The sequence below is a fragment of the Coturnix japonica genome, chromosome 4 (assembly GCF_054131305.1).
Source record: "Coturnix japonica strain WE chromosome 4, WE-NBRP24, whole genome shotgun sequence".
NCBI lineage: Eukaryota > Metazoa > Chordata > Aves > Galliformes > Phasianidae > Coturnix > Coturnix japonica.
In genome coordinates, this window is record NC_140666.1 from 89,402,184 (window position 1) to 89,429,527 (window position 27,344).

The 27,344-nt window shown below is 51.9% G+C and overlaps 1 protein-coding gene across 3 annotated transcripts; it reads right to left on the bottom strand.

Annotated features, from left to right (window-relative positions):
• Positions 1-1,144: 1,144 nt before the first annotated feature.
• ADAM33 (ADAM metallopeptidase domain 33) lies at positions 1,145-26,430 on the bottom strand. 3 transcript variants are annotated; one of them, XM_015862996.3, is made up of 24 exons: positions 26,297-26,430; positions 23,022-23,104; positions 17,505-17,581; positions 15,108-15,183; positions 14,718-14,794; positions 14,309-14,495; positions 13,959-14,024; positions 13,777-13,848; positions 13,191-13,357; positions 13,011-13,095; positions 12,257-12,399; positions 11,088-11,265; positions 10,715-10,804; positions 10,162-10,357; positions 9,313-9,421; positions 8,624-8,828; positions 7,479-7,556; positions 6,436-6,544; positions 6,064-6,214; positions 5,348-5,438; positions 4,734-4,979; positions 4,209-4,372; positions 3,424-3,441; positions 1,145-2,347 (listed from the first exon to the last, which is right to left on the bottom strand). In XM_015862996.3, the coding sequence occupies exons 2-24, from the start codon at positions 23,097-23,099 to the stop codon at positions 2,296-2,298; spliced, it is 2,715 nt and encodes a 904-aa protein (XP_015718482.2). In that variant the 5' UTR covers positions 23,100-23,104; positions 26,297-26,430; the 3' UTR covers positions 1,145-2,295. The 3 variants fall into 3 exon arrangements, with proteins under 3 accessions (XP_015718482.2, XP_015718481.2, XP_085403691.1); XM_015862995.3 differs by lacking the exon at positions 26,297-26,430 and adding an exon at positions 25,038-25,563; XM_085547565.1 differs by lacking the exons at positions 3,424-3,441; positions 26,297-26,430 and adding an exon at positions 25,038-25,563.
• Positions 26,431-27,344: the final 914 nt, after the last annotated feature.

Below are 27,344 nucleotides of genomic sequence, written 5' to 3' on the forward strand. Positions count from 1 at the left end.
GGTGTTCCCCGAGTCCTCCATCCCTGGACAGTTGAAAAACAGTTTTCTTTTGCTTTTTTTCTTTTGCTTTCTGCTGCCATATTGCAATGAAAATGACGAACTTCATGCTCACCGTGTCAGCAGAGGAAGCTGATGCCCAGACTTCTAAAGGTTCTACGGATCATGGGGCTGGAGGAGAGAACCAGGAAGAAAAGCTGCTCTAAAAGCTCTCATCCCTGGAATATCCCAGTAACATTTAGACTGAAGGCTGAGCACACGGTTTCCTGGTCATCTGCTGCCACCTAGTGTCATCCCAACACCCCAAAACCCTCCTTGGATGCATTAATTCCTCTAAGCAGGACCTAAGTCCATCATCCCTTTGCACTCTCTGTGACCATCTCAAGTCAATCAGAGCTAGCAAACACATTGTCGTGCACCATCCCCAAGTTAAAATCCCCTCATATGGTTCTGCAGCAGTCTGCCTTGAGGAAAAGCCACTGCTGCCTGTTAAGGCATCTCCCAGGGAGACAAATGGTCTTTGAGAAGAGTAAAAACACCATTTGCTGCTGAGCAGAGCCCTGTGCTATCACAGCCTTGTAGGATCCCCGAGATCAGAAACTGAAGGTTCTATCAGTCACTTTCCAGCCCGAATAACTCAAATTTAGGCCCTGAATGTGCATGTCTTGCCTCTACAATGCTGGTGTACTTTGGGCAGCTGTAGAGGTTCAGATCCCCATTGCTCCCCACCTGCAAAAGGAGGAGACGAAGGGAGTGGGATGGCATTAAAAGCAAGACTCCAAGGCAAGGGGTACTGCACCAGTTCAATGCATTCATCCATGTGCTCACCCCAAAGGAAGGCAGTTTTCTGACTGTGCCGTTGACATCCCTCACTTTGTCATTAAGCTAAATGGTCAAGTAATTAAGAAAGTTTAGGCTGTCCCTAAACCATGAGCAAACGTGACACTGGTTGGACACATCCCATAAAGTTTAGTCCTTGGCACAGTGGGATCTAAGCCAGGTCAGTCGATGTGCTGGACCCAACAACCCCAGCTTTAAGCTAATGGAGGGGCTGTAGGAATGGCCGTTTGCAGTGGTATGGTGGGAGTTCTTGATGTCTAGAGGGTTGGGGAACTTCTGAGCAAGAAAACAGTCAGAGGAGCCAGGGGAAAGTACAAAACCATTGCTCCCATTACAGACCCTGACAGAGCCGCGCATCAAGTCATAGGAAAGTGGCACGGAATAGTTCTGTGCAAGTCAAGAGCACCTTTCATTTGAGGATTGTAAAGCCCTTTCAAGACACCAGTTCATTAAACCTCACAACATCCCTGTGAGGTAGGTATTACCCCCCATTGTACAGATGGGAGGAACTGAGGCACAGAGAGACGCAACGGCTTGGCCAAGGCCTTTGGGCAAGCCAACAGCACAGGCAGGAGGTCTTCCTGCTCTTGTTCCTGGCTTGTGGCTCCTTCCCACTTTGGACAGCAGTGATAGCAGCTCACAAACCACTTCTGGGCTTGCCCCATGAACGGGGAAAATATGTTTTTGAAGGGCTCCTGAGCCCCTTGAAAGCACCCTGGTAACCAGCTGTCACCAGCACTGCAGACATTGAACCATATCCCAGATGGCTTCTCCTTCCAGGTGCGGCCCCAGGATTGTCACTGTTTGTTCTTGTGCAATCAGGTAGGGGGGCCAGGAGAAGCCGGAGAACTTGGATCCTTCAGGATATGTCCCAGCACCAGATGGCACCGTCCAAACTGGCGACCATTTTTATCTCATGGCAAATGTCTCCCCGGAGACAATGCCCAGCATTGAACTCTGGTGGCATTGGGTGGTGGGGAATGTCACCATGACTGGAGGAGAAGGAGGAGGTAGCTAGAAGGATATTACACAGCTTTCGCTGTTGTCAGCATCTTCCATCAGCGTTGGATGTTCAGTTGACCCCAGGTCACCCCTAAGCAGCCCATGTGCAATGTCAATAAGAAATCAAAGCTGGGGGGGGATAAACTGGCAAAGAAATGATGCCAAGAGCTGTGGTGGAGTTTTCACCATGGTTACCCCACAGAGCAACCCTCAGTTATACCGTGGTACCAATTTCCCCTCTCCTCCCCCCACCACTCACTGTTTTGTGCTGAGCACTCATTCTTGTCTTATAAAAATAGTCCTCTGGTATCAAAAACAAAACAAAACAAAACAAAAAAAACTAAAAACAAAACCCCAACAAATAAAATGAGAGGAATAAAGACCCCTGTCGCCAGCAGCAGTGCAAATCAGGAGAGCCAGCTCAGGAAGGATGGGCTTAAGGTGTCCTTTGGTTTGTCACTTCTTCAAGGGGAAGGAGGTTGATTGGACTTTGATGGCCGGGACTGGCCTAGAGCAAGTAAAAAGAGAAAGGAAACAAGTCAGAGTGCAGAGAGACCAAACATCCACCATCACCATCACAGCCATCCTTCCACATGTCAGGAAGGAAAGATGAGCTGCTGTCTGTGAGACCAGAGGGGATCCAAGACTGTCCTGGTCATCAAAATCCTCTCTCAAAATACAATCCCAGGCTGTTTTGCTTTGAGGTGCTGGCCTTAGACATAACCTCAACACGTTGACAGGAGACAAAACCATGTGTTGGCACCAGGCAGTAAGCAATGGTAACACCTGGGAGCCCACCTGCTTTGGGAGAAATGTTCCCCAAGGGGTTCTCAGTTTCTCAAGAACAACCAAGGCGTTTTGTGCACTACCAGAGATGTCACCAAGCCAACTATTGTAAGATAGACCCCATAGTCCACCCTGAGAACTCATGACATTTCTCACATCAGCCAACCAGGAAGGATATTTCCCTATCCCTCTCCTAGTAGTACCTAGTAATGAATCAGAACTGGGACATGGTACATCCTGCTTCCCAGCACATCTGTCCCTGCCACTCTATGCTTCCTGAAGCTGGCATTGCATCAGAGTTGTATGGCTGAAAACAGCAAGGGCAAAACTGCTTTTCTTGGAGGGAGCCAGGTCTAGTTGCAGAGATGTGCCAAATCTTTCTCTTTTTGGATCAGAGAACAAGCTTATTTTATCTACTAGGAGAGACAATCTGTAGGGATTGAGTTACACTGAGAATTTTGGGGCATATTCAGCCTCCTTGTGGTGACAACCACAAAGGAACGAGAACCTAAAATAGTTTAAGAAGGTCAAAGCAGTAATTAGACCATCTGGAGATGAGGGTCAACTTTAGTTCAGCATGGTGTCTTCCCTCCATGGCTGGATAAGGCCCTGGCTGGCTACGAGGAGGGGATACAAAAGTTCCCACTGACCCATTTTCATTGAATTTAGCAGTATAGCATGAGTTGAAAGGAACTCATCTATGAGCTTCTGGGAAGGGAAACGTTTAAACTCCAGCTTGATGGGTCAAAACCCAGTGCAGTAGGTCCCCCTTATTCCTGCATGATGTCTGCAACTCACCTTTGAGGTGGCATCGGCCTGTAGGGAGGAAAGATGAAAGACAGCATCATTGTACATTTCTCCCCTGTCCCCCAGCAGCAAACCAGAAGCCCCCATGCTCCAGGATGCAAAGCCACATGCACCGACCAAAATATGGTACTTTCCTTCATCTATCAGGACCCTACAGGACAAAAAACTCAAATCCTGGTCACCATTGGCCAACCTTGACAAAACCCCTTGATGTCCTGCCAAATGGAGGCATGGCCACAGGTTCTGAGTGCCTGTGGGTGCACTGACTAACACACGGGTAGGCTTTTCTCCTGCACTATGGCCATGAGGTTGATGGTAGGGTCAACATTTGGGTAAATTCTTGGGTTGCAGTTGTTCCCCACATGGCAAGATTTGGGGTATCAACTAATTTCCTTCCTATTATTTGCATATTATTATTAGAAGCTGAGCACCAAAGCCATTTTCCAGGTTCTCTCAAACCTGGTGGGCTTCAAATTGCTCTTCAGCCCCAGCAGCAGGCACAGACCCCAGACACACCAGTCATACTGGGGAGGACTATGAGAATCATGGAATCATGGAATCATAGAACAGCTTGTGTTGGAAGGGCCCCACCTGTCATGGGCAGAGTTACCATGAAATGCAGGCCGTGATGTAGATGAGGGAACAAAAAGCAAGCCAGAGCATACCATGTTGATATTTAGGATGTCCCAAAGAAATATGACCCACGAGACTCCTGCTCTGTCTGCCTGCATGGCCCCAGTGTGGTGAGAAGTAGCTCAACTCCTCCCTCAACTTACTTGGATGGCCTCGTAGAATGGCTCACAGCACTTGTACCAAAGGCCTTGAAGTTGGTAGGAGGGACCGTGACCAGCAGGGTCTGTCCATGTGCAGGAGGCAGCTCTTTGGCCAGAAAAGGACATCCAGGCAGTGGCCGACGTGGTGGCTGGTGCTTTGGGCCTACCTGAAATCACAAAATGTGTAAGGAGAGACCAACATCTTTAGGGAAGCCTCCAGTGACGTCTTAGAACCCTTATTCTCCTTTTGAAGAGCTGAGATCATAGAATCACAGAATAGCCCAAGTTGGAAGGGACCCACAAGGATCATCATGTCCAAGTCCTTGTTGCATATTTCAAAGCATACAACAGTACCCAAAGTACCCTAAAATATTCTCAGCATCTACTGAGCTTCCTTCAGCACCGCAACTGATTCATCTCTTAGGATGCCACAACAGCTCCCTTAATTATGTCCACCCCAACAGAGCCACAGGTAGCCAAAAATGGGGAATTCTGGCAGGGGAAGATCAGCCAGCCAACTCAACTCACCACTGGGGTCCTCACAGGGCTGGAGGGAAGAGGTTTCTTAGGAGGAGGCAGTTTTGCTTGAGAGACGACGGTTTTGGTGGGGACCATGGGAGACTTGCTGACTGGAGGAGGAGGCCTGGCAGGTTTGGGGTCTCTTGGACGTGGAGGGATGGAGTGAGGAGGTGGACGAAAGGGATGGACAACATTGACAGGTTGGAAGCCAGGTTGGCGAGCACAAGCCTTGGGGGGAAACGCAGCCCGCGCTGCCTGCAGAGATGAGGAAAGGAAAAACTTAAGTGCATTTTCCTAGGGAAACAGAATCTGTTCTTGGCTTGGGTGATCCCAAGAAATGCAGCTACCACCAGCAGAAGTGTCTGCCTGGAGAACCAGTGTGAAGCCATCACTCTGCTATGGGGATGGGGCCAATTCCCTGCAGAGTATCCTAGAAGTCACTGAGATCTTTTGGGGCACACAGAGCTCAGAAGATCCATTTTTATCAGGGATGAATAATGCTGCCTGAGAGCTCACACCGTAAAGACAAGGAAAAACACCAGCTGGCCCCATTGCTAGAGGGAAATACACACAATATCATGACAAGGAAAGAAAACAGATCTGGATGGTGGGATGTTACTTACTTTGTTATCATGGCTGGAGGTGGAAATGTTCCGTAAGGTGAAAGCAGCTTTGGAATGGCCACTGGTTGCCTTCCGACCAAAGGCTGTGTTCCTGCCCAGGATCACAAACACAAATCACAGAGAGCAAAATAAAGCAACCATCTTTGCATCAGCTGCCTCCCAAAAGGCTGCACATCAGCAAGGTCCTGTCTTTGGGAACAGACAGGGAAATGCCTGGCAGGGCTTGGTGGGCAGGGACAACAAGTCAATCTTGAGTAATGGCATTTATGAAATCACAAGCCATATAAAAAGACACATGCCTGGCTCTGGGTTTTTTTCTCAATGCTTGCAGGGGCTCTGAGGTTTCTATGTGTGCCTGTGCTGGGATTGGAAATAATGAATACCCAAATTCTGTGTTCATTTAGAGCCCTTCCAGCTCTTGCAGCCTGCTAGGAGCAGATGGCAAGAGAGATCCTTGGTACCAGGCTGCCTTCATCATCACTCTCTAGGGTCATCCCCTCCAACAGATCATTCCTCTCATCTGCTTGGGAAAGAGTTCAAAGCCTCAGACTGTCCCCACAAAGAGCTCATCTCAAAGCAGTCCTAGATCTCACTGAAGCTGGTGCTGTGCTTCCTCTCTCACCCATCCTACCAGGCTGGCTGCTTTCAGTTTCAGGTCTAACTGGGTTTCAGGTCTAACTGGGTCCCCAAGAGAGAAGAAATTTCATATCACTCACCTGTACGTCTCCCGGCTCCTCCTCCTCACCTCCTTGATCCACTTATTCAGAAGCGAGTTCTCCCTCCGGTACCAGAAGTAAATGCTCCCCACAAGGGCCGGGAGAAAGAGCAGGAAGATGAGCAGAATTGTTACCAAGATGGCTTCATGATCTGTCAGGGAAAGCACAAAGATTAGTGTGGGGGCAGAAAAGTCATCAGCCTCTGCGTTTGCTTTGGTAGGGGCCAAATCCAGAGCGTGGCTCTGCTTGGTCTTAAGGACACAGCATAGTGGGCATGGTGACAATGGGCTGACGGTTGGACTGGATGATCTCAGTGGCCTTTTCCAATCTCAAGGATCCCATCACCACCCCAGTGCTCCAGCCTGGACTCACTGTCATGCTGCACGGGGCCGCTGTCCACGCTGCCTCCCAAGCCCGGCTTCTCACAGTATGGAGGAGCCCAACCTGCATTGCAGTGGCAGTTCTTGTTGCTGTTGCAAACCTGTGGAGAGAGAAAGAGGGCTGGAGACCAACAGGTATGGATGAAAAAGAAGATCCATAGGACAGGGCTGTAATCAGGTGCCAATGGCAGGAATCTGGGCTGAAGGAGCTTAACCCTGCTACCATTCACCCCTTGGACATCATTTGGATCATGCCAACGTTGCCCTCAAACCTGTGATTGCAATGTACAGACATATTTTCCTGCTGGCAGTACTTTTTCCTCCTCTTTGTTGTATAAACCTTGCAGAGAGGCATCTCCTAACTTCAGTTTTCACGCCGCTTGACTAGTTAAGCAGAATGGCCTTAATGCTCTGTGCTAAGCCAGAACTTCGTTCAACATCTTCCCCTTGGGGCATGTCCCCTCAACTCACAGCATTTCTGAAGCAGGGAATCCAAACCAGGAGCCTTAACTACGCTGAGCATTGAGTGCTTTACCTATTACCTCTCTCTACATAACCCAGCAGCACTTTGTTCATTGTTCCCTTACCTGACAAAGCCATGGTCTAAGCAGTCCTTGTCTGCAGGTGTCTTTAAACTTTGAACAATAGCGGCTTTCTATTCTATATTTCTTCTATTTTCTATGTTTCTTCTATTTGCTAAACAATTTCCCTGCATTTCTGCAGTCCCAGTTGAGTTTCTGGTCATTGCTTTGCTCTCAGAGGGAACAGACACCTGCTCTGAGCTCTGCACGCTCTCCAGTTCAAACCGTACCCTGATCCAAATTTTGCAGATGGTCATTACATCAAGAATGATTTTCTCCCTCTAACTTGGACATAGATAAGCAAAGACCTCAGCTCGGTCTCACCCATAGCTGACATCCAATTTAAGAGTTATGAAAAGCAGATGCCCACTGTGTTGCAAGACTCATCCCAGCGGGAGATGACTTGGTTTTGCGTAAGGATCTGAGCTGCTGTAGGTCTCAGATGGAAACTCACCCCGTGGCCGTTGCACCTGGAAACGCACTTTTCCAGCTCAAAAAGGGAGGCATTTTGGCACCGGCGGTCTTTGCAAACCTGATAGAAAGACAAGAGAAAAGGTTAGGAAAGGCTGAAGAGATGGAACACAGTGATATTTTGGCTTCAAAGACAGGAGTTTTCCGGGAAGACACTGAACACAGACAATGCAAGCTGGTTGTCTCATTGTCCCAAGTGAATGTATTTCACTCCAGCTTTCAGCACAGCCCAGGAATCTCCAACAATTCCCAATCCCATACAGCTCAGTAGAGCCACATTCCACCACTGCCACCTCCCTCCCTGACAGCCCACCAGATGGAGAAGGCACTTCCCATTCAGCCCTAAAGGCTGGCACCAGCCAAAAAAGCCAATGCTGGATTTCAAAAGCAGACATCCTTTCTCATAAAAATGTCAACATTTTGGCCTTCCATCACAAAGTGGGTTGAATATTTCACAAGGAAAATGCCAAACAGTGAAAGCTGTATCACTTCAGCCAGCTCTGTCTGGCATGCATCCCTGCTATCATGCTGTCTACCACGCTTCTGCCCATTCTAAGCTGCACTAACCCTGTGTAAAATACCTGGAGATGCAGGCACTGCAAAACAGACTTGTGCTCAGATACCAGCACATTTCTTTATCTATCCAAACAGGTATTTTGATTCCTAACAGTTTTCCCATTGGAAACCAGTTAGTCATTAAGCCCTTCATTAAGCCCTAGGGTATGAATCTCTTGCTGGTATTGCTCTATTTTTCATTAAACATGAAAATTTAACATGAAGGCCAAAGAGAAGAGGACTTGATGGCCTACAAATAAACAGCTGGTGATGTGTGGTCAGAGGTCAGGCCGGACAGGGCTCTGAGCACCTGATGGAGCTGTGGGTGTTCCTGTTCATTACAGGGGAGTTGGAACAGATGAATTTTAAAGGTCTTTTCCAACTCAAGCTGTTCTAAGAGTTGTGATATCACAGTTGAGGTATCATCAGGGCAATGCCTGTAAATGTGGTGGAAAACATTGATGGTGGCCTAGTTATCACATAGAGAATTGTCATTGTTCACAATGGAGATGGGGCAAGAACCAAGGAGTTGACTTCCCCAAGAAGACCCCAACCCTAAGAAGAAGCACTCACCATTCCATCTCCACATTTTGTCCCCGTCATCACCAGCCCAGGGTCGGACAGGTCTTCTTCATCATCCTTGGCAGTGTACATGTAGGTGCCCCGGCACTTCACCTCTCTCCCATTGAAGCGGATGGTAGTGTCAATGGAGACAGTGTTGGTCCCCTGGGGCTTCTTGGCCGAGCTCTGGCACTGGATCTTGCCACACATGGCATCTCTAGGAGCAAGGCAGAGCCAAGATGAAGGCAGGTGAAGGCTGGCTTATCCTTGCTGCCTCATTGCCCCATCCCACTGCCTGCTAGCTCACCTCTCTGAACTTATGGCCATGGGAGGCTATGATAGAAGATGTTCAGAAAGGCTTAGATCAGCCATGGAGAGCACAAAAAGATGCTGAAGTGAACAGGCAGAGGGTCCTCTCTAACGTCACTGCCTAACTAGGAATACTGGAGAGTAAACATTCCCTAGAAAGCCTCTCCTGTAGATACTGTTCTTGATTTTTCCTTTGGGTTGGGCTGGGTGGTGACTCATGGTAAGAGACCTCACAGTAAAGATGGAACTAAGCCCAGGAAGGACCTGGTGGCTTCCTCTGGCCCAAAACAGTGATGTTGAAGGTGGGACACAGCCCTGCCAGCCCCATTGTAGGGATGGGCAGTGGGACCTACAGGTGATGGAGTACCTGCACACATCAGTGCTTCACCCACCTCTTGTCACACTTCACGTAGCGCCCTTGGCTGTCTTTGCCACAGTTGCCATAGGTGTTGCCAGCCATGTTCACATCCTGGAAACAGGCAGCTGGGGCTGGCCAGGCTCCTGACGGGGGGAAAAAAAGGTCCTTTATAATCAGCAGGATGGGAAAAGCGGGGAGAAACACCAACATTGCAACTAATGGATGGATGCTCATGGCGAGAACAGCTTGGAGAAGGCTCCAAGGTGGGTGTTGGGTCAAGGACAAGACAAGAAGGATGGAGGTCCCTTTGCTCTGGGGTCTTGCAGAAGATGTTGGTTGTGTGGGAAGGTTTTCTTCCCTTTGTGCCTGCTGCAGCTCTTCTGGCCCTGGGGCTGGCAGTGCACTGTGTGAATGCTGATAGGGAGCTGCACCCTATTAGGATGGATGCTATGGGATAGGAGCAAGGTGTCAAGGATGTTGGAATGGGGAGCAGAGTGTGCAAAGGGGTGAGGTGCAGCCCAATGAAGCACAGTGGCTACACGAGCTGCATGTAATGTATGGGCTATATGCACTATGGGGACCATATTCAGTGGGGCGATGGTTGGACCTGATGATCTTAGAGGTCTTTTGCACCTTAATAATTCTAAGATGGGCAGGATCAGGCACTTGTGATGTGTAAGAGCAGCATGCTCTGCCCTCCACACCAGCCCCATGGGCACTAACCCAACCCTGGGTAGAAACACAAACACCTTCCACTCATTACACCCTTCCCCTGTGGGCAGGGGGCTCAAGGACTCCACTGAGACACAACACAGAGACCCAGCAAGGCTCCTGCTCCAATAAGGGGCCATGAGGATGCCTGTGGGATAGGACTGAGGCTCACCTGGTCCCCAGAGCTGGACACACTGTTGGTGGTGGGTCATGCACATGCCGTTGTTGCAGTATGCCTCCCCATAAGCACAGGAAGAGCCATCCAGCAGATACACATTGGCTGGGCAGTAGGGTGAGGCACCTGTGCAGTATTCAGGGAGGTCACAGGATCCTGCTGCTTCCCTGCAGATGGTCCCAGCCACCTTCAGCTGCAACAGGAGGAGAGAGAATCATCAGCACCCAAAAGCAGCAAATGGGATCAGCTCAGATGGATGCTATTTTCTGGCACAGCATGGGGCCATAAAGCAGCTATAATGTCCCCTCTAGGACTGTAAAGTGCTTTGAGTTATAAAGCCAGATTTTGGGGCTAGACTCCAGCCACAAAGCAGAGACTCCCTCTAAGACATGGTTTTCATGCATATCTTATGCATATTTCTGCATAACCCTCATCATTTGATAACCAGGAGGGCTGAACCTGAGGACATGCAGAGTGTGAGTCTTATGGGGACCATGTCTCAGTGCTTGGTTCAAGGTGGGCCTCGGGTGGAGGGCAGAGTGGGAATTACCCTGCAGTTCTGGCAGCAGTCACCATGGGCACACTGAGCTCCGATCTTCAGCGTGCAGTTGTGTGCATTGCAGCATGGGTTGGTGCACTCCTGTACACAGAGAAGATGATGATGTAGAATTATAGACAGCAACAATGCTCAACGAGTTTATCCCTTCCCCCTTCCCATCACTGCTCTCATAGAATCATAGAGTGCCTTGGGTTGGAAGGGACCTTAAAGCCCATCCAGTTCCCACCAGATCAGTCTCTTCTCCACCCCTCACATCACATTTGGGACAGCATCCCAAACCCTCACCCTTTGCAAAGACTCCTCTCCATACTGCAACCTCCAGCAAAGCTGAGATACAACCCCCATCCCCACCCCAGCATCATACCTCCACCTCCCCACAGTCACAATCCTCTCCATCTTCCAGAAAGCCATTGCCACATTTCCGTCCCACCACCAGGTCCTTAGTGTCAGGCAGGTTGAAGAGACACATGCCACCTCCCTTCTGGAAGTAGCTCTCCAGCTGCCTCTTGCTGCAGGAGCTGAAGACACGTGGGAAGGGGTGTCTGCATGGGAGACAGATGGGGAAGGGTGGTTACCAGGGCAAGTGGGGCCAGGAGAAGTTGGAAAACCAGACAGGACTGGGAAGTAAGGACAAGCAGCAGACACCATCAGCCATATGCATCCACATCACCATCTCTCCCACCCCAACCTGTGCTGATAACCCAGACATTAAACCAGGGCACACCATGCTGAACCCAAATCTTTTGGAGAATGGCTGATACAGACAAAAACCTTTCAAAAACTGAAAGCAAAAGAAAGAAAAAGGAATGGAGACGAAGATTCACAAGGGCTGAACAGCAATAGAGGTGGGAAGTTAGTGCACGTGTGGTCATTTCTTGAGCAGCCCAAGTGTCCTTCCCCATAAGGAGCTTGGCAGAAGGTGGTGATTTCCTACACCAGCTCTGAGAATCACAGAATGAATTGAGCTGGAAGGGACCTTTAAAGGCCATCTAGTCCAATCCCCTTGCAATGAAACTGGGACATCTACAGAACAGTTCTTCTGTTATTTTGCATAAGTTTCTAGTGCTTTGTGGGAGGTGCACTGAGAAGGAGGAAGCAGAGCACAGGATGTAGGCATAGGAGACACGCTCTGCTCATTTCAGGGCTGTTTTCATTTCCTCATATTGCTGACAATCAGTTCTTTGCATATCAGCACATCTCATTTCTGACACAAAGCAAAGATTTGTGGGGGAACTTTGGGGTAAATCTCATGGGCTACAGGAAAAAACCTTTAAGTCCATGTAAGAGAAGCCAGTAAATATACCCATAAGCTGGTACATGAACACACAAACAGGGACAGGCTGCAGACAGTCAAAAAACATCCTTCCTGCCCATGTGGGGAAAAACATTTTAGCACAAACCGCAGGAAGAAATGTGGCAGGAAGGTGCGGTCAGCCCGGAGAGCTCTGCGTGTGAGCTGCAGAGTGTAGGAGAACAAATGGCTGACATGTTCCTGCTGTTCCCCCCATCTCCATCCCTGTCCCTGCCACTTACCCAGTGGCCGCTGCCATGACACAGCCTCCTTGTTCCGGGGTGGCCTCCACGCAGCAGCCTTGGCTGTCATGGCTCATGCCAAAGTTGTGGCCAATCTCATGGGCCATGGTGGCTGCTGCTCCAATGGGATGCTCCGAGTGGTCCTGCCAAGGAGAAGGGGCTGCATCAGCTCTGGGGTGCAAAGAGGGGTGGCCCCTACATCAGTGTAGGGTGGCAGCTGTGTCCCAAGTGAAGAGAGTCTATGGGAGAGGTGGGATTTTGTCTCCTAAAAGCCCACCAAGGGACTTTTGGGAAGGTCTTTTACTGGAACAAATCACTGCAAAAAAGGGGCATGGAAGGGCACATCCCAAAAAACAAGAATCTGTGTGCCCACACACCCTGCCCAGGGACCACAGGATCATCAGGGCCATCATCACCCCATTAGGAAAAAAGATCATCTATGGTGGAGATGGCCCTGCCAAACCAGAGGGCACAAGCAGATGGTACTTAAGATGAAGGACAGAAGCAATGAAGGACACCCCAATACTTCTGCTGGGACCATACACAGGGCACAAAAACTTTAAACCTTCCCTTTTTCAGCTTTCTTAGGACTTGGGAAACATCTGAGAGGGCACCCAGCATCATTGGTTGATCCCAGGACCAAATCCAGGTGGCTGGTCTTCCAAGCCCACAAACAACCCCATTAGGATTGGGTGACAATGGGGTCCTCAGCCCAGGGGAAGGCTGGCAATGGGGACCTTCATGCTTCCCTTACCACGCTGACTCCTCCGGAGTTGTCTGCACTGCACATCCCCTCCAGTGGGGCCATGCCAATGGTTGTCCCCCGGAATGTCTTCCCACTGCTCACCAGAAAGAACAGAAGGGTAATTAGTGAACCCAATTGGATCAATCAGCAGTATGGAGACCTGGTGCCCCACCATCCCCTGGTGCTCACGTCAGCAGCTGCGCGTTGTCGTGCTTCTTTCGAGCCCTCAGAGCCTTCTTCCACTGCAGGAAGGCCCAGAGCGTGGCGTTGGCATCGCTGGTGACAGTGCACTGGTCCCTCTCTGTCCACACTTCCAGGCCAATCAAGGCCACCTTGATGTTCAGTGACCTGTAGAACTGCAGAGAGGGGACAGGGATAAACATCTGCTGCAGACCTACCATCCCTACCATGATGTTCCAGCCAGTGGGTCTCCGTGCTTTCCTTCTGGTTGGTTGATTTAGGGATACATTTATCCTAAATCCACCAGCACACATGAGCTCTATCACCAACGCTTTCAGGGTGACACAATCCCATCCACCATGTGACAGCACTGCCTCCACTTAGGCTTGGAGAACCACAACACTATATCAATGCCAGCTTTGATCCTGGCCTCTGAAAGTCCACCATCGCTGGTGCTTGGTAATGCATTTCCCATCCTGTATTTACAACCATCACCTAAACTCCTAGTTCCAGTGGCATGGGGACAGACCCCTTGAGCTCAGGAACTTCTGACACAGTGGGAGTGACAGAGGTGGTGATAAGGGACCGGCGTTACCTTGTCCACATAGTTGGCAATCTCCACGATTCGCTGCTTGGTGAGGCCCAAGTTGAGGTTCTGGTTCCTGAACTGCAAAGAAAAGAGGATGGGGAAAAGTCAGCAGAGCAAAAGCAGAGATGGACACTGAGCGGGATGCTGGCTTTTCTGCCAGAGCAGATTCCTGCCCCTGCAACACTCACCAGTGTGTGGTCAGCTACGATGAAGAGCTCCATGTACTTCATGGTCCTCCAGGCATCTCTCTTTACCTGCAAGACAGAGGGCAAGGCTTAGAGGAGTGAAGAAGCCAAAGTGCATCACATGTTCCTATATCAGCCCAGGAAGGACGGTCAAGAGGGGAAAGTGAGGCACAAGGAAGCACGGACAATTTGCATGGCCATATCATGTCCCATTCTGTCAAAGTCTCAGCCCACATGTCCTAGGGCTTCACTTTGAGGTCTCCTGCCCACCCAAGACACCAGGTAAGGATGCAGACAACCCCACTCCCAGCTCCCTGCCCCACCATAAACAAAGGACCCAGAGCTGGTTGTACCCGATGGTCCACTGCCTGGAAGAGCCGGGTGATGTCACCAATGGTGTTCCCAAAGTCATCGCCGTGGGCACAGGTACCACCAGGGATGTGCAGGTGCTCTGCTCGGTGGATGAGGTGGTGGTTCATCCCGGGCATCCCCACGGGGTGCAGGTAGTAGGTATCATTGCTGCTCACCACAATCAAGCCCCTGGTGATGGAGAACAGACCCAAATATCTCCTGTAGCTCCTTCAGTGCTCACCCAACCCCTGTTAAAATCCCACAGACTTTCCACACCTCAGCTTAAGTACCCAGCTGGGCAGAGAGATGAATGCAGCCCCATGAGCTCATACATCCCTAGTATTAAAACCTCAGGCAGGACATGCATCATTTCCATTCAGAACCCCCCAAAATCTCCCACATGCTCCATACCGCATTCCTGAGCAGGTGCTGAGGACGACCCAGGAGCTCCGGTAGCCCCGTACGTGCCCATGGTAATGGCAGTGGTCCTGGGGAGAAAGACAACAAAGAACATAGTTAGAAGCCATCACACAGAGCCAGCCAGATATAAATGCCATTTGTTTGTCCCCAAAAAGCCACCCACTTCATGTTTCCCAGCAAGCAGAGCTCATTTGGACCAGGGAAAAGGAGGGATGGAGCCAGCTCTGGAGGTTCAGCTTGAGCAGGACTCCATGTGCCAAATGGGTGACAAATCAGGGACAGGGAATTGGCATGGGGAAGGGACAGAGATACTCAGAGCTCATCCTTGGGGCACCCCAAAAACACTGTCCCCCCTTCTTCTGAGATGAATGATGTGCCCACCGTGTGGTTGGGGGTCACCGTCACAGGCTGCCCATCTGTGGTGTAGTGTGTCTCAGTGTAGCCTGGTGCCAGCAGCCTGCAGAGAGAGCAGAGCAGTGAGGAACCCAAAGGTGCTCCAGGGATGTGCTGACCCTCTGGGGACCCGTGGTCAGTGGGGACACAGTGTCACAGAGGGTCCATAGGGACAGGATGGTTCCTCTGTTGCCTCACCCCAGGAGATGTGAGTGGGGGATCTGAAGTCTCCAGGTCCCCTTCTGTAGCTCACCAGGGTTGGGGTCACCATCAAGGATGGAATGATGACTTCCCCACAAGGATCAAGCCCACCTGATAAGTCTCCCTTTGCCCCCATCGCAGTGAAGCAACAACCTCTAAACCCACCATCAAGCCAAAGCCCTAAAGGGAGAGCATCAGCTTGAAGAAGATGGGGTCAGACCCATCCTTGGGATCCAGACTCATAGCATGGCAGGTTTAGGGTCTCCAACCCTACTACCTCTATCCATCCACTTCAGCTTACTCATGGCACAATGAGCGTGATGCTCTTGACGCAACACCATACCAACATCACACCAGCATGTCCCAAAAAAGCAGAGCTGTTCATAGAATCATAGAAGGTTGGAAAACACCTTTAATATCAAGTCCGACAGCCCATCCCCAACCTTGCCCACATCCCTCAGTGCCACATCTCCATGGTTCCTCAACACCTCCAGGGACAGTGACCCCACCAGCTCTCCAGGCATCCTGTTCCGATGCATTAATTCTCCTTCTGAGAATAAGGTTTTATTTCCTAAGAGCTGATGTTGAGAACTCTCAGACTGTTCTTAGCAAAGCCTGTCCCCACAGCTGCCGGCTGTCTCTCACCCAAGCCAGCGGTGACACAGCCCTGTGCTGACAAATTGCTTCCTGCTGCCGGGCAAGAAGAGCCAGAGCTCAGCCCACATCCCATATGCCTGTGTACAAGAGGGAAAGCAGCAGAGATGTGTCCTGCCCAGACTCTGGGGTGATGGGCACTGAGTCCACCGGGGGCTCAGCCAGCTGCAGGGCTGGGCTCACCCCTACTGACCCTCTGGTTTTATTCTATAGAGGGAAACGCTGCCAGCAGACAGCCCAGAACAGCACTGGGCCTCCCCGCCTCTTGGTTTCTATTTTGTGACTGGTTTGGTTCCAAAAATATTGCTGTGGGCACACTCCTGGCATCCAAATCCACATCCCTGAGAGCAGACGCCACTACAGCAAAGGATTGTGATGGAAGCTCAGATTGGGTCCTGGAAGGGGTACAATAGGGATGGGGTCGGGGATGGGCTCGGCTGAGGACCTTCACACAGTGCCTGGGGGCTGAGGGAGGTGGGAGATTTGAGCTTATCCCCAGTTTGGGATATAGCAAGTTCTATCATGGTAGCATCCCACTGGGATGTCCTCTGCAGGGTAGGGCAAGGGAAAAGAAAGCAAGGAGATGGGGCTCCTCCTTCACAAGGGAAGGTCTTGTTGGAAGAGACCATGAGGAATGGTTTGGAGGCCAACCACCACTCCCAGCACCACAGCAGAGAAGATCTGGGGTATGGCACAGCCTGGATAGCTGAGGTTGCCTGTTGGCTGGCACAAGACAACAGCTCGAACAGCTCATGGCTGAAGTGGCCCCCCCAGCAGATGCAAGTACTAAGCACAGCCAACCTTGAGTGCCATATGAATAGATTTTAGGGCCATAGACGCTCTTGGATACACTGGATGGTCCTGGGTGCTGTTGGTGCCATTGAGTACCTCAAACTGTCTTGGGCACCATGCATGGTCACCCTCAGAGCAATTCAATATATCCAATTCAACACTTCCCTGCAAACACAGCACCATCTCCAGCTGATGAGGTCTTAGCCCTCTCAGTGTCTTCCAGAAGAAGTATGGCCATTAGAAGAAATGAAAACATCTCTGAACCTGACAGGAATATCAGGATAGGCTTTGCATATTAGCATGCAACCCACACAGATGGAAGAAAGCAGAAGCAGAACTGGACCTTTAAGGATGGGCTTCCTGCATGACACCATACTCTGCTTGACCACAAGGCCACCCAGCACCAGGAGAAACCCCAAAACACAACAGAATAAACACCACAAGGTCTCCAAGGCTCATCTTGAAGCTGCTTGATCCACCAACACCGGACCAACAGGAGAGCAACCCAGGTTTCCAAACATCCTCCACACAACCAAGATGCCACCAAAGACCCCACAGCACCAGCCCTAAAGCAAGGCTGCAGAACCATCCCATTGGATTTCTCCATCCTTCACCCACACTGTCCTGCACCATGGCATTGTCCAGCCCTTTTCTTGTATGATGCAGGCATGAGCCATGGAAAATATTATCCCAACATCCTGCAGCAGCACCCCTTCCTCAACCAGTCCCCACACTTACTGGTTCCTCTCCAGCACCAGTATGAGCTCTCTGCCCTCAGCCATCACAGCCACCTCTGCCTGAGCCGGCGCTGGCACCTGCAGAGAAAGCAAAGGAGGAATAGGGTTAGGACAGACAGACCCAAGATGCCCCCTGTCTTCCTCTGTGTTACTGTAGGACCTACTGAAAACCATGGAGGGAACAAAAGAGGTGGGTATAAGGAGGTGCCCAGTGCTGGGCCAGGGGTAGCTGGCATCTTTGTGCCATGACCACAGGAATAAATAGCAACCATCCGGGCAGTGGTAATGGCACTGATAAAAATACCCAGGGACAGCGGGAGGAAGCGATTGACTCAGCTTCCCCAGGATGCTGGTGGCTTTACTCAATCCCTCACTTTGGAGGGAGACTAATGGGAACTGGTTTCCTCACCGTGCACACGCATCCACGCCAACACAATTGGTTTGTGCACAACGGGGTGTGACACAGCCCAAGAGTGAGACCTGGTGCTGATGTCCCCTCCCTGGCTCCAGTGCTGGGAGCATGAAAAGTATCCCTGGTGTCACCTGGCAGTGCTTGGTGTCTCTGCATCCAACCACAGGTTGGGTTCCTTTGAGGTTGGGATGTCGGCACCATGGCACAGAGGTGGCAGGAGGTGACGTGGTTGGTGGGGCAGCAGGAGAGCACAGAAAGGCAGGGCTGGGACACAGGTTGAAAGTGGCACCAAGACACATTTCCCCATAGGATGGGGATTGGAGATATCTCGTAAGACCATCCAAACCAGCCCAAGTAGCCCATGTGGCTCATACTGGGATGCAACCTCACAACCTTGGGCTGCCACTCCAAATCCAAGATGCACGAGACCAGCAGAACAGAGGGGTCCCTTCCCACCTCCATCCCCTCCCTCTAGGTCCAATCCCCCCACCCAATCCTTACCCATCCATGATGTGCTGCTGACCCCCCTCCTCCTGCCCAACCACAGCTGTGTTGGGATGGGGTCGGTGGCTGCCACGCTGCAAAGGTTTTCCCAGCTAGGAAGATAAATGGGAGAGGAAGGAGCCATCCCGGCAGCGCTGCGGACTCACTGCTCCAAACATCACGCGTTTTTCACCAGGAATGCGAAGGGGTGGGGGTGATTTTCCCATAAAGGGCTGAACTGAAGCCCAAATCCTCCCTCCTGGCCCTATGGCGGAACGTCACACTTCATGCACCCCGGTGGCCCACAGCCCCAGGGATGTTCTTAGGGACAGCATCACTATGAAGCATTTCAGGATGTGGGGCACACTGGGTTTGTGGTGTGTTTTCTGGGGGGGAGGGCAGGAGCTCCCCAAATTGAGCTGCTCATATTGCCCAGGGTGGGGGAGGATGGTTTGGGATAGGATGGGATAAGGATGGGGAGATGTTGGCCCCACAGCGCCATGAGGATGCAGTGATGGAGTGCTGATGGTTGAGCCCCCCCCAGATGCCATCTCCCCAGCTCCAAAAAAGGAGCCCAGACGCAGCCCTTTAAAAACATAATAAACCAAAAGAAGCAGAGAGAAAAGGTAAAGCCAAGGTCCCCGCCAACCCCAGCACAGCCACAACAAGGGGCCCTGTGCCACGCGGGAAGAGGAGGAGGAGGAGGAGGAAGCCGGGGCCGAAGGCTCCTCTCCTCCACCGATGGTGGGAACGGGCTGTATTTTTAGAACATGATCTTATACAAACATCTCTCTCTGGCCAAACATGGTCTGCGCATTTTTCTTGCTATTTCCCTGCTTTTCCCCCGCCTCCCCGTATTTCCAGGCTCTTTCTCCCACCCCTGAGCCCTCTCCTCCTCCTCCTCCTCTTCCCCAAGCCTTGGTTTTGAATTCCCCAGCAATTACTCCCTGCTTTGACTCTGGGGCCTTCATGGCAAAACGTTTGTCCCCGAGCTGCTGCCTTAAAGGGACACGTGTTTTAAGGCAGCATTCATGCTTGCAGCCCCTGCGCTACCACTGAAGGCAGGAAAATAGATCACTGCCAATAGGGTCAGCACTCAGACCCTGCAAGGGGCTGTCCCTCCCCGTGCCTCAAGTTTCCCCCACAGAGATGGGGAGAAGGGCATGATCCCGGATAGACCCCTGCAGAAATAAACAGCAGTCCTTAAGGAAAAGGTGGGAAAGGAGTGCAACTCATGCTGGGCAGAATTCAAATAACCCAGCTGTAAGGCCAGGAAAGGTGATGATGTGTTTTGTGTTAATTAAGCACCAGTAATTTTGCCCTGAGCCCAAGCAAAGAGCCGGCTGGCTCCCTAAGAGCTGCTGGATGTGGCTTTGTGCACCAGGAATAGGAATGGATCAGTATCAACCTGGGCTCATCAAGCTCCAACACCAACCCAGTCTGTCCCCACCCCAGTCTTCAGCACCATCCCCAGCTCCAGCTTTATTCCAGTCTCCAGCACCATCCCCAGCTCCAGCACTATCCCAAACTCCAGCACCACTCCCATTCTCCAACACTGTCCCAGATATCCAGCACCATCCTGCCTGACCCAAACACCACCATTTGCCTCCAGGACCCACAGCTCCCCATTGCATGCTGCAGGAGCAGCCAGACCGTGTATTAGTGGCCCCACTCCAGCACATCCCACATATCCAGTCCCAGTATGAGCTGTGCTGGGAGAGCAGCCGGGATGAACCCGCCCTGGCGAGGAGCCCACGGGGCAGAGCTTGGCTCCAGTTTTCTCTTTCAATCCACTGATCAGAAAAAACCACAGCAATGTGTGCAGAGAAGCTGAGGCCGAGAGGGTTGTGTTGTTATTTGATCTTTGTCTCTCCATGGCTCCAAGTCCCACAAGCCCTGATGTCCTGGGTAAGCCCATGCAAATCTGGATGCAGAGAGGAGGAAGGGAAGATGGGTTCTCATCTCACCGCAGGGATGTGGATGCTCCGCAGAGAATACAGTGATGGGTTTTGCAGCTGAGCTCCCAGCCGGAGCATCACTGCAGAGCCAGGTCTTCCCCAGGCTCAGGCACAGCTGGAGCTGAGCAACAGAGTTTGGGTTTCAAGAGTTCCCCATCACCCAAACATGCAGCAGAGCGCAGCCCAGTGCACACCAGGATGGAAATCCAAGGCCTCCAGGGCAATCCTCTGCCTCCAGCTGTTCAATGGAAGAGCATCCTGGCAGCAGCCAGCTCTTGGAGAACCAGGAGAACCCATCCCATGGATATAAGAGGCAGCATTTGGGTTGTTTCAAAGCAAATCCGGCTCAGAAGCTGCATTCTGGCTTGGTCTGCCCTGCCACATGTTGCAAAGGGAAAAGGGTTTCCCTGCAGGAAACAGATTGCAAGAGTGGGTGACAGCACCTGGGCAGGGGTTGGGTGGTCCCACTCCTCCCTTCCTGCTCCTCCCAGCGCTGGTGATGCTTCCCAGGCACATGGGAACAAGTGATTGCAAAGGGAAAAGAAATCAGCAGCCCAGGCAGCACGACCGTCCTGTTGGCCATCGCATTGATGAGGACAGGATCCCTCCACCAATTCACTAACAAGGGAGCTGTTTGCAATCAAGGTCCCCATGACCTCTTTCTGGCCTCTCCCAAATCACTTCCACGTGTGCCAGGAGCCACAGAGCCTGTGGGATTTCAGCCCTAACAAACAGGATCCCGCATGCCCAGTGCATTGCAGGGCCATCAAGGCCACCTCATTGAGCCAGGAGGAGCATCACTGGGAAGAGGAGACACCATGGTGTCCCCTGGGTGCTTCCCAGGATGGGAAAGTGGCATGGGTCACCCTGCAGCATCCTCCCTGCTGCTACCACTATGCTTAAACCCGCTGCTAAGAGCTTGAACCCCTTGTTTCACAATGGAAACCCTTAATTTGGTGCTGGAACCTATTCCTTCATGCTGGAACACATTGATTTGCACTTGAGCTCATTGTTTCATGCTGGAACCCATTGATTTGCACTTGAGCCCATTGCTTCATGCTGGAACCCAACACTCTGTGCTTGATCCCTATTGCTTTGGGCTTGAACCCTTCGTTCCATGCCAGAACCCAACCTTTTGTGCCAGAACCCAATGTTTTACACCTTCAGGAGGCAGACATGGGTCCAACCACATTGGGCTTCATGCTCACAGCCCAGCTGCACTCACAACCCCAAGCTATTTAGCCCACATCTTAACACAGCACATCCCAGCTTGTGGGCACAAGCCCCAAATCCTGATGCCTTAAAACCTCTCATTACTAAGATGCATCTTCTCCTCCTCCCCCTCCTGCTTCCCCCCAGGGCCTCAGGCCATACAGGAGCATTTGCAGACCCCAAAAACAGCCGTGTGGGGACAAACAGCTCCTTTGTGCAGCAGGAAGGGCGATAGGGCAGCCACACGTGTCACATCCGCACCAAGCCAATGTGACTATTTCCAGCACCTTTGCTGGAAGGGCAGGAGCAGACAGGGTAGAATGGATTAAAAATAAGCACTCAGTGGTGGTTTGAGGACAAAAGGGCTGGGTTGGAGATGAGAGGTTATAGCAACGCCTCGGGTCTTGATGAGCAAGCAGGATCCTCCTCACCCCTGCCCCGTTCTTTGGTTCCTCCAGCAATTCCCCTGCAAACCGCCCCTCTGCTGGCTTGCAGCCCCTCCCCACATCCCCGCTGAACAGCAGCTCCTTGTTTCAGGCTGTCTGGAAGCAGAACAGATGCCAGGAAGCACCAGGTCTTTCCCCACTGCCCCTTCCTCAGCCCCACAGCCAACGGGGATGCATTGAACCCCCACATCCCGCAGCAATCTGGGGCAGCAAGAGCATAAATAAACCACCTGCCTCTAAAATGCCCTCTGAACTAAATATAGACCCAGGATGGCTTCTCATAGACTGGGACCCAACCATGCTGTCCCCAGCAGGATGAGATGTGTGAGGTTGGGCACAGCACAGCTATTCTGGCTGCAGGAGAAATGTGATTCCCAACAGCAGCTGCTGTGCGAGCGATGCTACCCGGAAAGTGAAAGGCACCAACCAGGAGATCCCATATGGAAACAGCTCAGGTGGTTTCCAAGCTGCATCCTCAGATCCCATCGCCATCATAGATGCCACCAGAGGAGGTCACTTCCCATCACTGTGTCCTCAAACTGCAGCAGTTTCCCTCTATCACCTAGTAGGGATTGGAGGTGTGGATGGAGGGGACAATGTGCCAGCCAGCAGTGAGCCTTAGGGAGTAATATCCCACCCAGCACACAGCTATTGGACATCAGGGAGACAGAGCCAGGCAGCAGGATCAGCTTGGAGCCCATCGGCAGCACTGCTGTGCTGGGTGGGTGCCAAAGTGCTGGCACAGGGAGCATTGAGATGCCGGGCCTCCTCCTTGGGGACATCCAGAGTCTGCCTGGATGTGGTGCTTCAGTCTGTGCCAGCCTGGGATCCAGCTGCCCAGTATTTAATTAATCCTCTGTTAAAGCCTCCAGTTTCATCACCAAACTCATGGATGCCATAAATTGGGCGCTCCAACACACGCCCTGCATCCGAACCCTGGCATCACACAACCCAACCATGCAGTGGGGAGGGCAGAAGCCATCCGTGTCCTCCATCCATGTCCTTACCGTGTCATCCAGGCTGACGGCTCGTCGGCTGCGACCCCCAAGGAGCCAGTGTGGTGTCACCTCCTCTCCCTGGGACATCGGCCCTGGTTGAAGAGAAGAGATGGTGAGCACCTTGGGGAGCTCCCATGGCCTCGTGTTGCACCAAAGGAGGGTCAGGTTGGATATTAGGAGATATTTCTCCTCCAAAAGAGCAGTTGGGCACTGCAATGGGCTGCCCAGGTGGAGTCACTGTCCCTGGAGGCATCCCATAATTGTGGGGATGTGGCACTGAGAAACATGGTCAGTGGGCACGGTGGGATGGGATGGATCTGGGGAACTCTGAGGTCTTTTCCAACCTTAATGATTCGCCCAGCTATGGGGAGCTCAGAGAGCTGGGGAGCCCCCACAGCACAACCCAGCATCAGGAGCTCCCCCAAAGAAATAGGGCTAGGAGGCTCCTTGGGTTTGCAAGGTTGGCCACCAATACAAAACCACAACTCCAAGGAGCAGCTCTACCCTCCCCAGCCCCAAAAATGCACCAAATCTCCCAAAATCACCATAAAAAAACCCACCCTATCTTGGGCCGTATCCAACACATCCCAGCAGCTGCGATACCATAACCCTCCCCAATAAAGGGCAAAGGGAGTGGAAAGAAGGGGCTGATGGTGTGGTCACTGCATACATTTGCAATCCAATACGTCTGGATTGGGGTTGGGGAAGGATGGTGTTAATGAGACAGAAAAAGAGGACAAGAAAAGGAGTTGAGGGTGGGAGCAGCCCCAGCACGGAGCAGCCTGGCGGTATCACCCGGTGGCATTTAATCAGCTCTCATTACACGTAGCGTTTAATCAGATTCCAGGAATAACTGCAGATAAGGCAGTGGCACACTCCCTTGTCCTCTAAGAAAGGGGAGAACGGGGCCTCCAACCGCAGCCATAAATACATGGAAACTGAGGCACATCGCGCTCCGTGACATTCAGCACCCACCCAACGCAAAGAAACAAGGAAAGAAAACATAACAGCTCTTCTCCCCCCAACAACGGGGCTGAGAGCAGAGAGCAGAGAGCTCTGTTTGTCCATAGATTGTGCTGGGAATGGCAGAGCCCCAAAGAACGAGCAAGGGCCTGAAAATCCAACTCAAACAAACGGGAGCGCAAAGCAAAGCAAAGCAAAGCAGAGCAAAGCAAAGCAAAGCAAAGCAAAGCAGAGCAAAGCAGAGCAGAGGGGCATCCCCACCCCTTTCTCTTGCTATGTTATTTTCCTGGAAAACACTGCCTGCCCTTTTTTGGGAGCTCTGCTGGTTGGGATGGATTCATCCCTGCAGCGCTCAGTGTTTCAGATGGGGATTTAGGTTGAGTACGATGTGAGTTTCAGGCTCCCATCGCGCACTCGGAGCTGCTGGAAGCGCAAAGTCCAGCAAAGCACAGAGAACAATAATAAGAGAAGTTTTGCTTTCAGCTCCATGGAGGGGCTGCAGGCAAAAAGGAGGGTGCAAAACATCAACCCAAAGGGGCTAAAGGAGGTTTATGAAAACGCTGGAAAGCTTCAGGGGGTTAAAAACAACACCCGTATTTCTTCAGTAGTTAAAAAAAGGCCAAGTTTTGCCCCAAGTTTTGTTTTGGGGAGCTGAGACGGCTGCGGGGCCTGAGGGATCCCTGCTGTGGGGTGAAGAGGGTCTTCATGGGGGTCCCATAGGGGGGCCGGGAGCCATTCCTCCTCCTCTCGGGGTTGGGCGGCCGCTCGCAGCTCCCTGCTCCCGATCGGACCATATAGAGGCATCGGCAGCACCCGGCGACCTCTGCAAGGCTGGGGACGGGACAGGGGGTCCCATAGAAATAGGGGCAGCTCGGAGGACCCCCTCACAGCACAGCTGTGGGACCAGCAGGAGGAACCGTGCCCCATGCAGCCTCAACACCACCACCAAAGCCCGCACCACCCCAACACAATCTGGGGTCCCCCCCATCCGCACGATGTTACCCCAAAACCGAGGGGTAACACCCCCTCCCCACCACCCCCTTAATCCCAAACCCCCCTTACCTCGTGTCCCAGCAGCACCCCCGTGCCCGGGGAGCAGCAGCAGCCCCAGCAGCAAGACTCGGTCCCCAAAAATGACAGCGAAGCCCCTCCGTTTATGGGGCACACGGGGGGCCAACCTTTCCATGCTCGCCATCCCCGGGGCTGTCACAGCCTCTGCTCCCCGCTGCCGGCCCTCCCTTCCCTCTTATGCTCTCGGGTTCCCTCCCCTCCGTCCCGCTTCCCCCTACCAGCCCCATTCACGCTCCCCTCCGTCCTAATGGACGGAGCCCCCTTTTCCCAGGCACCCGGCTGCGTCCTGGGCTGGGCGGCCGCGGGGAGGGGGCTGGCATTGTTCGCCTTTATTTATGGCTGTGTTTCTTGGCTGAGCGTGGCGGACTAATGGAAACCAGACGGGAGGGAAGGCTGCTCACAAGCTCTTCCCCCCCTTCCAACCTCCCCCCCTTGCTCCCGTTCAACCAGGACGTCCCAGCAGAGCCACAGCAGCAGCTGCCCCTCGCCGACCCCATAGAAAAACCAGGAGGAAAGGGGAGAACGCAATAAAATAACCCCTTTTACCACCACCCCCCCATCCTCACCCCATAGGGGGAGATAGCACAGAGACCCATCTGCTGTCCTCAGTGTGCTTACGGTTGTTATGAATGACCATTAATACTATGATATATCTTTTTACCCTATGGTTTGCTGGGCTATATGGGGTTGGGGGGGGACACATGGGGACGGATGCAGCCCACGCACCCAAACTGAAGCACTTCCGCTGCTCTGCAATCCGCCTCCATCCCTCCCCTCCTCCCCCAAGGGGCTCAGAGCAAGGATTCATTAATAGCAACTCAAACCCTAATAATAATATTGATTAAGCCTAATAGCCAATCAAAAGTTTCTTCCTATTAATGGGGACAGCTGCAAGCACACGTGTCCAATAGGTCCCAGGGGCCCCTTCTTGAGGTGGGAGACGAGGGGACAGGGAAATCTATTGGGGTTTCCCAGCACAAATGGGGAACCCAATAGCCCTGTTAGATCCTCCCGTGCTCTGACGTGTGCTGAGGTTCTGCAGTGGGGTGGCCAGATGGGAACATCTGGATGCTGTGAGGCTGCCTCAGCTCAGCAGCACCTTGGAAGCTCCCCAGATGCTCACACGTGGCATTTTGGGGGGTGAGGAGGTGCCATTTAGCAAAGCCTTGCACTCATCATAAGCCGTCCCAAGCATCTCTCTGGGCTCAGTCCCATAAAGCCATCCCTAAAGCCTGAAGGTGGACTCTTACCAAAGGCTTCCCACGGCAGCCCTGCTCACTTCCCAGAGACATGAAGCACATCCAGAGTGATTCACACGTGAAGCATCTGCCCAAAGAAATGCTCTAACATATAGTCATGGTGAAGTCATATCTGTTCAGTGTTTTTCTTCCTCATTCCTCCATTCTTCCAGCAGAAATCTCCCTGCCTCTCATCAGCACCAGAGCCCATCTGCCCTGCACAAGACTTAGGATCATAATGGCCTTGGGTTATCCAGAGCTGCTCATAAAAAGCCTTTTTGTGCACAGGGACAGGCGTCCTTCCCCCTGCACGCAGCCACAATCACTTGATATCTCTGCTGACAAAAGCCTATAGAAGCCAGGGCACCAAGCAGGGCTGCAGCTGGGTCAGGCCAGCAAAGCAGCTGAGGCTGCATGCGGGGATTTCTGTATCCCAGCCTAAGCCAAGAGCAGCACGTGTGGAAGCTCACTCATAGCCGTGGCATTAAGGCAGAGAACACTCCTTGGTGTTCCTTCCTGCCCACCTGGCATTCATTCTTCATAGCCAAAGGAAGCAACCAGCACATTGAGTTGGGCACAAGAGCTGCCCAGGCACTTACATGGTCTTCTACCACTGTTGGATCAATATAAACATCTTTGCTATTGAGCCTGCTAAGGATCCTCCTGCAAAGGATAAGGACTGCTGTAATGGAATAAAGCAGCTCTACATCAATCAGAAAAATCTACACCTCGATAGATCTAATAAAGGTCTCCTTCTATCTGATTCCTCGTGTCCAAACCAAAGACCAAATACATAGTTGGAGAAGAAGTCAGAGTCTGTCCATTCCTTTGCATCAAGACGACGAGTTCAAAGTAGCTTTAAAACAGCCATAACAAGACCAGGGTGCAGCTGATGGGCACAGAAATACAATAGGTCTGTTGAGGAAGAAAACCTCCTTCCCTATTAAGTCCCCTTACAACTGTCCTCATCACCGCAGAATTTGAGTGCCTTCCAGAAGCTTATTAATCAACGCAGCGTTCATTTGTCATGCAGAGGTCGTTCACCCTCCCACAGGGTCTA

Coding starts and splice junctions, on each gene's coding strand:
- ADAM33 (XM_015862995.3), bottom strand. CDS start 25,170: ATGGCGAGCATGGAAAGGTTGGCCCCCCGTGTGCCCCATAAACGGAGG. Junction 14,025..14,308: donor TCCAGGCAGTGGACCATCGG/GTACAACCAGCT, acceptor TCTGTCTTGCAG/GTAAAGAGAGATGCCTGGAG. Junction 6,215..6,435: donor CGGCCCCGTGCAGCATGACA/GTGAGTCCAGGC, acceptor TTTCCCTGACAG/ATCATGAAGCCATCTTGGTA.